The 11,976-nt window shown below is 39.8% G+C and overlaps 1 protein-coding gene across 3 annotated transcripts in view; it reads left to right on the forward strand.

Moving 5' to 3' along the window:
- KCNH1 (potassium voltage-gated channel subfamily H member 1) overlaps positions 1-11,754 on the forward strand; it is a 559,936-nt gene extending 548,182 nt beyond the window's left edge. For 2 of the 3 annotated variants that reach the window (XM_085893960.1, XM_085893961.1), the window contains one exon: positions 4,809-11,754. In XM_085893960.1, coding sequence (XP_085750086.1) covers positions 4,809-5,744 — 936 coding nt within the window. In that variant the 3' untranslated portion in view covers positions 5,745-11,754. The remainder of the gene's footprint in view (positions 1-4,808) is intronic. The other variant, XM_085893962.1, reaches the window with a different exon arrangement.
- The last annotated feature ends 222 nt before the right edge of the window (positions 11,755-11,976 follow it).

Consider the following 11,976-nt stretch of genomic DNA (forward strand, 5'->3'; position numbering starts at 1 on the left):
GGTATTTTAAAACACTGCTCAGGCAATATGCACTTTGTAATGAAATAGCTTTGCAAAATATGAATAAATATTTTGAAATCCATTCTCACTTCTTTGTTTATCAATGTCTGAGAAAAGCGTTTGTGCGAGTCAAGTAAATGGATTGGTCGGGATATGTCAAACCTAATGCCATCGCACTGTAACTTGAGCTTTTAAATTTCCATCTTCTTTATCAAACTCCATACACTTAACTTCATTTTGAATCTTTTCTTTCTATTTTAAATTCCTGATGCAAATGAAGGATGTAAATCACATGACTCATGGAAGAGTCGAGGCTCATGGAAAAGCAAGAACACAGAACAGATCAGGACACAGCAGAACGAAACGAGCAGCAGGATAAGATGGGAAAACATTCAACAGTGGGGTTGAGGGACAAGATGGAGAGAAACTTCGAAGATATGGGATTTGAGGAGGAATGAGGATTAGTGGAGAACACATGGTGTGGACAAGATGGATACAGAAATAAACTATCGGGAAGGAAAACAGGAAAGTTGGAAAGAGGTGGGCTTAGGGAGAATTGACAAGGGGAGACAAGATCATGGTTTTGGATGGAGGATGATCTGAGATGATGGTGAACAGCTGTCATGAAAACTTGGAGTGAAGAATGACATTAAAGAGAATGTGGAAGTTGATTGTATAGGTGGGAGAAATGAGGAACGATTGAGTGGAGGTGAACAGTCATTCTGGATTTTGGGAGTTTTACCAGAAGGGGGTTGTTGGCAGACCTTGTGCTTCTTGCACAAACGGGGGGGAACTGCTGCCGAAAGCCAGAATAGGCTCCGGGGCAATACTAAGTGTGGTGCCCTCTTCATCCTGGCCCCCTTCAAAAATTTTTTTTTTAACAACCTATATGAAGGTTTCTGTATTTTCATCGTCAGAAACACTTCATGTTTAAGGGAAATTGGGGTGTTATTTACTTATATATGCAGAATTGTTTCTTTACCCAGTACTTCATCAGGATTTGGATTGTGGTGGTCGTATGGCAGCTTAGCTGACGGGGAAGCTATCATTTCTTGAAGCGCGACTGTGTCGCTGATGCAGTGTCCCTCTACCAGTACACACACTGGAACTGGTACTCATTTCGCTGACCTCGGAAGGATGACAGGCTGAGTCAATCCCCTGGTGTATTAATTCAGCGGCCGACAGGGCTTGAACTCAGGACCCGAGGATCCCAAGCCGCCACCCTAACCACTGAGCCAACACCAGGCTCCCAGGATTTGGATAATGGCCTTGTAGCTAGATAAGAGTTCAGGTGTGTCAAGGAAGGACTTTGCACAATGTAGGATGCCAGGTTGGTGACTGGCTTTTGAGGCCAACTTTGAAATGTGGTTTGCCCAAGAAAGATAATTTCTGATAGTGAGTCCCAAGAGTTTGAGGACTGAACTCATTCAAGAGGAATGTTTCAAAAATAGATGGGAGGGTGTGTCTAGGGCTCTAGGCCGTAACCTATTTTTAATTTTTTTCACCATTTGAGCCTTTGTCATCAAATTTTCAGCAAAGCTTTATTATGAGAACATGGAGAAGACAAATTAAGAATTTTTTTTTAAATCATTTTCAATAATATTATTACTACTCGTATAAAAGCCCGTTAAAATGACAGGTTGGAATTATTTTATTCTAATTATTCAAGGAGACTGGAAGATATTATGTTTCATAGCAAGAAGCGTTATTTTAAAACACTGCATGTAAAAATGTGACCCTATTTTCTTTATCTTCTGGGATGTTTCATGTCGACAGTACAGCCTCGTGAGCGTGACAAAGTCTGAAGCCTCGGCTGAGCGTCATTTATTTATTAAACATCCTACGGACGTAAATGAACACTCATTTTATTATGCTCGTGTTGCACGTCATGTGAAGCAAATTTCACCTCCCTGCGCCTTGTATTTATTGTTATTTTTAAAAACGCTACTTTGGGTTCCTTCTTGGTCTTCCGTTTCATTCTGTACCATTATCCTGAAAAATAGACCAAAGTGAACAGTCGTGTTGAAAGATTGGCCTTTAAAACCAGAGTTAAATCGTCCTCATGAAGGGGGATAAACAAATACACAAACACACACTGTGTTTTATATCGGTAGATAATTGTTGTTCAACCCTTTTTGTTGGTGTTTTTATTTTATTTTAATTTTTTTTTACATTTTTTTTCTTCGCAACCACTTGTCATGTGGTGTAGCAGCCATCTTGGATTTAATGCAAAAACATATTCAAGCATTATATCTCAAAAACCGCTGAACAGAAAAATTTGAAACTTGGCATATCTCATTCTACTCACAATAGGGAATGGAAGATTGTAAGGATGATGTCATCAGTGAAGTGGTAGACCAGCCATAAATGTTTTAATTGATATCCTTGTTTACTATGGGGATTCAGTGTGTACGTCCAGGCCGTAACATTTTTACCAATTGACCTTTTGTCATCAAATCTTCAAAAAAAACTTTTATTATGAGATTGTGGAGAGCACAATTTAATAAAATGTACAATTTTTTTTTTAAACTGTCATTTTCATCAAGTTTCGAGTCCAAAGCAGATGTGGATGGCCTTTGCAGTTTCAGATGCTTTTTAGTTTTATCTTGTTTTTGGGGGTTTTTTTGGAGCGAGGAGGGGAAAAGGATCAAGCTGAGGGATCTGAAATAACAATACTTGGGGGGGGGAGAAGCGAAAACGAATCATATGTGTTTAAATCAAATACAGAAGCAACATGCCAACTATCCAAGCCCAAGGAGAGTAGGCTGGACTTCGATAGGGACATGAATTCGACAATTCACCATCACTCGGTACGGTTTGACACACAAAATTGGGCAAAAACACGACCAGCAACGCAGGAATGAAAATATAACATAAAACAACGGATTTGGCCTGGGAAACTTAGCTTTTATGAGCTGGAGGGAGGAACTCTGGATCGAGCATCAAACGTGAATGCACCCGGAACCGGAAGTGCTAGTTACAAATATATTTTCACGTCTTTGTAAAGATTGCAGTGAAATATCAAATGTCTGTGTCGCAGATGGATTCTGTTGGAGATAGAGCAGGAATTCTACACCCATGTATATGAGAAAATGGAACTGCAAGAAAAAGTAAATAAATAAAGGTGTGTTGTTATTATTTTGTTTAATTACCTGCAAAATCGAAGATTTTGACAAAAAGACCAAAAGCTCAACATTGACCAAAAGGTCAACATAGGCCCAAGGTCAACAACTAAGGTTGTATTTCTAAAATCCTCAATTTTCATCCAATTGACTTGAAATTTGAAGAGGATTTTCAGTTCAGGTCACTGAATTCAACAAACAATTATTTTTGAGGTCAACATGGACCAAAAGGTCAACATAGTCCCAAGGTCAACAACTATGGTGGTATTTATAAAATCCTCAATTTTCATCCGATTGACTTGAAATTTTAAGAGTATTTATATTTCAGGTCATTGAATTCAACCAGCCAATTATTTTTGAGGTCAAATTTGTTTTATGGATTTTGAAAGTATCGTGCTTGGCACAATGTCTTCTTCTTCTTTTTGCTTTGGTTTGCTGTGCAGATCATGATGAACTTATTGTTTACAGTTGCAGGAACGGCAGCCTTGGTTGTGACGTGTATAAACTGAAAATTTCTGTACATTCCCTCTCTTATTCCCCCACTGTTCCCTTCCCCCTCCAGTTCTGCCCACAAACTCTGTGCCTCTGGATAACAATGAGTTACTTGGCCTCTTATGGGAGACAGGGATGCCTGTTGGCTCATTGGACTCCACTTGTGGATTGCACATGGTTAGGGAAACAGGCTGATACGAGTGCCAGATGGACCGTTTATTGGACCCACTACAAGAGGAGATGGTTTTTTGAGTGTGATAAGATTTTGTTTTGGGCAGATTGTTTCATCCATGCATTGAAATATCATCCAGCCAAGTACCCTGTCAGGCACTCGAAGCATGAAGAACTCATCAAAATGTTATTTGGACGCACGGCTTAGAAATGTCAGACATCAGTAAATGAATCATATTTGCAATAGCCGTACGCATGAGTGGCATTTTAAATGGTGGAAAAGGTCCAACAGTGTTTGATTGTTGTTGTCTTATAATATTGTGTACCCAGTCTCACGAGAGCATCATCTACTTCTCCGGAAGCGTGTTTGGAAATGCAATAGACATCCACATTGATGAGCATTATGTTTATATCAAGCATTATTTATACTAACGAGATTGACATTGGTGTTTACATGTCCAGAGGGTCAGCGTTTCTTCCATGAACATGACATGGTCTGTGTATTCATTATACAATGTGCCCTTATAATCATCTTGTATTGTGTGCACATGACTGATTAAGGGGCATCGTGTTGGTTGCAACAGTCATTGGTATCATGGTTCATTAGTCCCACTGCCCCCCCCTTCACCCCACACTCTTCTCACCTCACTCTTAAGTTTCAATCTTAATTAAATAAATAAATAATTATGCATATTAGTGTATGAATTGGGAATGTTTGTATTTTGTGGCTTAAAAATATGCATTTTCAAGTTCCTGATTTTATACGATTCTAATTTTCAAGTCATCACATATTCTCATGTTTATTGTGCTGCTTTTGACATACAGCTCTTTATCTCCTGCCATGGACCTCTTGTTTTTGCTTTCAAAATGAATATGTTTGTTGTTCATTTAATTTCTATCACTTTATTTTCTTCCCTAGATAATCGAAATAGTACATCAAAAATCTTGCTGCAATGTTATATTTGTATATATATAATTTATCTCACTTCGACATTGTGTTTTGTTTTTTTTCTGCAATGACAGATTGTCTTCAGAAAAATTTCTGATATGAAAAAGGAAGAAGAAGAGCGGCAGAAACAGAAGAATGAGCAACCGTTTGAGCTACCAAATGACCACCCTGTACGTAAGCTTTTCCAGCGCTTTAAGCAGCAGAAAGAGGCACGCCTTACTGCTGGACGGCAGCAGAGGTCTGACATTGAATGGACGGCTGGAACACTTGGCCCTGGCTCTCCGATGGTCAATGGCGGACCACAATCAAGCATAGTCACTGTTACAGAGACAACACCCGTGCCCTTTCCAACTGCAGCAGTCAAACCTTGCTCATTACTTCTCACAACAGACAACAAGAGGCCAACGCAATCACTTGCAGTTACCAGCACTCGATCTAAGCCTTTGGTAGAGACATCAGGACGTCCAGCGGGACCGCGTGGTTGGTCACGGCTTAAGGGAGCTCTTGTTTCGCCTCCTGCTCAGCCACAGCAACCACAGCAGGCCGAAACACCTGCGGGTGTAAAGATGCCTGAGACGATTGAAATGGCATCTCTTGGGCTTGTATGTCCAGATGAAACACCCATAAAGACACCATTGCACAAAACAGATTCATGTGACAGTGGAATCACTCAAAGCAACCAGCGATTGGACTGGGCAGGTTTGGGTAATCGGAACTCACCGGGCCCCAGCCCTGTACTTGCCGGAATACCCTCTGGCTGTCCACCATTTGGGCCCATTGCTGAACAAAGCCTGCAAGCTGCTGTTCTTGAGGCAAGGAATGATCTTCGAGAAGATGTGCGTTTCCTTAGTGGAAGGATTTCCTGTATGGAGAGGCAACTCTCTGAGATCTTGAGGATCCTGTCTGGGAAAGAGACTGATAGGGGTGGCAGCTACACAAGCAATGGTACTGGTGGCAACCAGGATACGACAGAGATACAGGGCCAGTCAAACCTGTCAAGCCACCATTAAGACTTAAGGATCCTGCTCTTATGGACGAGGCTCCTTGCATTTGTATGCCAAAAAAGAAAACTTAAGAGGACAATAAAAGACTTATGAAGAACTATTTTTTGACTCACCTTTCACAAACTCCATGCACTTTTAGGGCAAAATGAAGCAAATATAGTTGACTCTTGCCAATTTGAAAACTTACTAATTTGAATTGCAACAATTTAAATGGTTTCCTATGTATACCATTTTCACCAACTTGAATCCACCAATTCAAATAGACTGCTTTATGTTTTGTTTTGTTTTTATGTTAGGGGTATCTCTTCTACTGTATTGCATTCTGTTTCATCAGATGTATTGAATACTGTATCATTTAGCCCTTTAGCAATGAAACCCACATCCATTCACTTAGGCTACATACGTTGGAGATTAAATGGAACATTCATCTCTGTGAAGGCTAGTGTTAGCCAGTGTCGGCAGATAGGATAAACGATGACTTTAACCAATTAAAAGTTGATAAAAAAGTACATTTCCCATTGGGAAATGAGGTGCAGTTGACTTTTTTGAACATCAGTCCTTCGTCTGAGCAAAAGAAGCATTGTGCATTGGGCTCAGCTGCTTGGAGCTTCCAGAAACTCAGATGGATGATGACGATGGACGTGTGGACACAAAACTGAACACAACAAAATGAAAACATTTGCTTCCATAAGTTATACCGATGGACTCAAAGATAGCTGTCATCCGTTATGGTGATTGGTAGATATCTCCACAAGGTATCTCCACTTTGGATCTCTGTATCAAACATACTTCCTATCCATTAACCCAGATTTTTCTTCTTGTGGCTTTCTGCACTTTCGACATGCCCCATTATTTTACACCGTAGCCATATGAAATCTTCTTGAAGATACAAGGCAAATCCAGGTTGATAGATGGGAAGCTTTAAGCAGTTTCCATACGATACCCTAGTGCTAAGCCTGGCCAAGATGGTGAAAGAGCATTTGAGTTTGATTACTTTTGAGATCTATGCAAAGGAGCTGTAGTTAGGGTGAAGCATTGACTCTGCCATCACATCATCACAATCATTCTCATTTTTACTTTATCATTTAGTTGGTGTGAACTTTATAAATACATGATTTGGTTTGACTGAAGGAGACGTTTGGAAATGTTTTGCTTTTTCAAAGCAGGACGGCAAAGGTACGAAGAGCATTGCGGTCTGCATTTCCCTTCATCCAATCCACTGTGCCCCATTAGTTTCCCTATACCACGTGGTAGTGAAATCGTCGATAAAAGGTAATGTACTATAAGTTGTGCACTGGTTACTTTGGGGAAACTGAAAAATCAGACTATCACAATATCAAGTTGGACTTCGGGATTAGTAACGGAGTTAGCCTTGGAATTAACATTGCACTTGTGCTGAGGTTCACCTGTTAGTTTGTGATGGAGTTAATGCAGAGGTTAAGGTGAGGATTAGGCTGGGATTAGTGAAGGATTTCCCTTGAGATTAGCCTCGTTAGTACTAGAATTAATGTCTATCTGTGGTTTTATTGGTTTCTTTATTCAGTTTAATGCACACTTGCCGCTAAACTGTCTAGCCTCGGTTAGAATCCCGACCCAGCTATAAACTGTCAACCCCGGTGTCATCAATGTATGTGCTGTCCTTCGGATGGACATCAAGCTGGGCGTCCCCTCTGCCTGCATTATTTGGTGGACGTTAAAGATCCCATGGTGTCCTTTGCGAAGAGTAGGTGAGCTATCGCCGGCACAGTCCAAAATAATTTCCAAAATTGCTGCCCTAACCTCGCACCTCCCACCTCTAACCCCTCCCCCCCTCCACCCCCCACCAAGTGAGCGAAGTGCAAAATGGTTAAGCCCCCTGAGCTGGACATGTGGATTAGTAGTAGTAGTATTGGTTCACGGGCACCAGCAGTGACCACTATTTTCGTTGTGTCTGTGTGTCTGTCTGTCTGTTTGTGACTCTCTCCAGAGCATAGTTCCGTGACGTTTGATGCGATCTTGATGAAACTTAGACACAAGCGAGATATCATGGTCTAGTTGTGTCTTTTTGTATGAGGGACGTCCCACCCCCCTTGTGGGCGGTGCCACACCCACTTGAACTTTTTTCTCGATTTTTTTCTCGCAATTTCATTTCCTAGAAACTGTGTGTGATGTCCATAAGTACAACATATAAAAAAATCCGATTTGATTTGGCCAATTTTGACCGAAGAGATAGGTTTTTACGGTAGGCTTCCTCAAAAGCTTCCACTAACTCAACTGTACCTATCGTGGCATTGTTCAATAATGCCCGTGAACCATCGTCGCCTCCCGGCTAGTTAGTTATTCAGTTATATCGCATTGCCTGCACTGTATTTTATTATGGACGTTCACTTTCCGAATAGGGTTCATCTAGTAACTACATATGCAAGTAATTGACTTCCTCCTCACTTCCATAGTTACCCCTTTCCTTCTCTCTCATACTCTTATATTCTCCCAAACTTAGGCCAAAAAAAAAAAAATGTTGCATTGGCGTAACCCGCCCGACCCTAAAAATTCCGCCGACCCTACGTTTTTTTTTTTGGTTTTTTGCTATCGAAAAATTTTGCCGACCCTATTTTATTGCTATTTTTGTTGTTTTGCTATCGTTTTCAAGTATCTTGTTGATTGCGATCGCGATCGCAAAAACCCGGAAGTGTTTCGGACAGAACCCACCGACAAAAAGGGTGGTACTCGAGCCGGGGGAGATTTTGGGAGGGATTTATTAGGAAAAAAATAATAATAATAAAAAGATCCCGACCGACCTACCCTATTTTTCAGTGACCCGTTACGCCAATGCAACATTTTTTTTTTGGGCCTTATTTTACTTATCTCCACATTCTCATCCTTCTCTTTGTCTCTCCCAATGCTTCCAACTCTCCCCCCACCCTTCCCCCTTTTCCTCCCAACCTCTCTTCCAGGACTTACATAGATGGCCCCTTTTCTTAGTCTTCATTTGAACCTGTTAACTCCCTATGAACAATTTACGTGTCCGTTCGTCATCTCCACTACGTATTACACAATGCCTGCACCTTTGTACCTAATTGGCTCACTGTAGCTTTTGATCACAAGCTCAGCTTTGAACTTCCTTGATCGTTTCTTCAATCATAAACTTCATTGTTTTTTTTTTTTCCAGAGTCGTTATATCTCTTTATTTCAAACTTTTTCCTTGTTCCTTTATTGCCTCACATCCCTGTCAGCACCATCTCATTGTTGTCGACTGTTACCGTATGGAATCTGCTCAAAGAAACAAGGTGAATCTGGGTCAATAGACAGGAAGTTTTCAGCACTGCTTGCTCTTTCTTTGATCATTACCTCATCCTCTAAAGTGCCCTTCACCGGATGAGTTCAAGTCATGACCAGAAGGTATGCGAAGGACTGTAATGTCATTGTAAGCGACGTGTACAGTATGTTTGTAAAGTAACCCTTTTGTTCAATATTCATGGTCTTGTACTGTATACAAATTATTCCTAGTGACCTGTAGACTGTACTTGGGTGGCAACTCTATTCTACCTGGACATATTGCTGCAGTACAGGATGTTGACAAAGCTGAGAAGCAAGGTAGTACTACCAATTTTGGCTTTAACCCTTCATGAGAGCAAGAGAGGGACTGCCCATATTGCTATGGGTCCTGTACGATGATGTAAATATCTGCCATAAAAAGTTATCATTGCTCTGCTGAGTCAGGGGAAGGAAAAAAAAGGAAAGTCAAATAAATAAATGTTACTATTTTGAATTTTAGCAATTTCAGAACACGTCAATTTGAATTGGTGAGAGTCAACTGTAGTATGAATTATTGCTTGTGCACTATGTTCTCTAATGAAGCACCAGCGGGTGGCTGGGCTATCCGAGACACTTGACATTCTGTAACACTCATGCAGAGTCGAGTCACGTTCTTGGATAGGCAGTTCATTTGTGCACTGCTTTTGCCAATTGGCTGTAACACTAGCCAGGTGAGCAATGTCATAGGTTACCCATTTGATGACTGCCCTATCCATGTCACCATGCACCATGTCAGGCTGGCCTTCTGTCTTGTGGCTTCAAATCATCACTGAATGTGTTCCGTTGTCAAGATGATGCTATTCCTAAATGAGCATTCACTAGTGGCATTAATATTATTATTGTTGTTATCCACTTTTTTCTGACGAGAGTTGTGCTGACATATTTGTTCGCAGTTACTTCCAGTTATGTGCAAGGTTACATTCGCTTTAGAACTGCCATCTTGTACAATGGGTGAATCAAGATGATGTTGCTAAGGCTGTTAATTCAACATTTTACAAAGTTTGTTTGAAATTTGTGATGAAAATATGGCATGATTATTTTTGGGTGAGGTTTGGGATGTTGTTTCCCTTGGGAGTATGTAATTGGATCTTGGTACAAAAATAATGTTGTGCGCTTCGTCACTGGAAAGACGCACGTATTCGATGAAACAACTTGCTTTGAACAAAGTTCAATAATTTCATTGTCCATTTCTTTAAATTTCTTCTTTCCTTCGATTCTCAAATTATCAACTTGCATTTCCAAAAAAGTTTTCAGTCATTTTCATCATCTGTGAAATTATTGAACTTTCAAAGAATTAAAAAAAACAAAAAAACATACCTGTTGTTTTGTCCTAACACTTCAATATGTCTCGAAAGACATTTTTCTTTGGAACCACCCTTCATTTAGATTTTGTGCTTCCAATTTTTTGAAAAACATTTGAGGGTGTATGCGTGCAAGTTGTATCGATGAGTGTCGAAATGCATGTGGCGTTAGCTTAACAGATATATTGCCTGAGCTGGAATCCGTAGGTATTGTAAAACTTCCACAATCCTAAATGCAATGTGTTCAAAGTTAGCGTTTCTCACGTCACCTGTGCTCAGACTCTAGATGCCTGTCTTGGTTCGGGTATACTTTACTCTGAGCGTTCAAAAAAACTTGCCTTGCAGAGAAGTGTCATTCGTCAGATATAGCTCGACACTGCCGAACATTCTGCTGTGTTTATAGTATGCTGAAGTGGGTCTTGTTCTTCAGTCTCCAAGGCATTTTTTATTTTATTTTTGTAATGTGTTTCTTCTGTTTCAAAGTCTCTTTTTCCTTTACCTGGACTGGCTTTTTACTTTATTTTATCGTTTTGATTGTATTGTTCAACAAATTTGTTTTTTACCTTTTCTTTCTCGTTTACATCTTTTATTTTGTTCCATCCCTTCGTTGTTTTTGCTTTCCCTCTCCTTCCACCCTCCTCCCTCTTTTCCTCCTCACCTATTGGCTTTCATCATTTAATTTTATTCTTCCATATGTCGTTTTTTAAAAAAGATTTCATTTTATTTAATCTGTTTTTCGCTCTTAATAATTTATATTTCATAACCTCAGTTTATTCTTTTCATTTTCTGTTTCTCTTCTTTGTCTTTAACCACTTAAGACCTTGTATTCCTCACACTCTATCACTTTCTTATATAAAAGTTCTTCTTTATTTTATTTCATTTTGTTTTAGTCTGCAATCATTTGCACACGCCTTCTCTTCGGCAGTCAAAGAATGTAATAATTACTCACGTCTAAATTTCTCTTGGATCCAAATTTGACCATTTTTGGAATATAATATATGCACAGCACTTTATGCTGCCTGTGATATAGCAATAAGCGGAGGATAGTAAAGAAGCACATTTTGAGTTTTATCAGCATACTTTTTGTATGCATTGTTTTTTTTTTCTCACGCAAGTGTTCCTTGTATTGATAAGTTTGGCATATTCAAATGATCAAAGTCCAATTATTTAACATTTCAACATCAAAACTTTCTCAAAGCCTTTTTAATTTCTGCACGTTTATCACTGTATAGTGCCTGGATCTCACTTTTTCTCAATAAATAGATTTTCTTTGACAAGATTTTGAATGTTGCTGTACAGCTTTGGTTTTGTTTCTTTAACATATTTACAGTTAAAAAACAAAAATCTTCAGCCAGAAGATGATTATGAGCCAACACAAGAAGGATGTCTCCAGTAAAAGTCAGTATTGTTTATGTTGCCGATACAACCCTCATGCAATACGAGTACGACACACACTATGGGTCTTGCAGCATGATGAATTACAAGTTTTACTGTAGATCCATATACATACATGAATTACGAGTTTCATAATTTAGTATGTTGATCCACACAAGTTTCTCACAATAGGGGGGGGGGGGTTGTGGAGTTTGGATGAGCAGGTTTTGGGGAGGTTGGGGTTCAAAGCCAAAATTGGGGGAGGGTAG

Source organism: Eptatretus burgeri, chromosome 9 (assembly GCF_056783735.1).
Source record: "Eptatretus burgeri isolate ZD-2024b chromosome 9, Ebu_testis_v1, whole genome shotgun sequence".
NCBI lineage: Eukaryota > Metazoa > Chordata > Myxini > Myxiniformes > Myxinidae > Eptatretus > Eptatretus burgeri.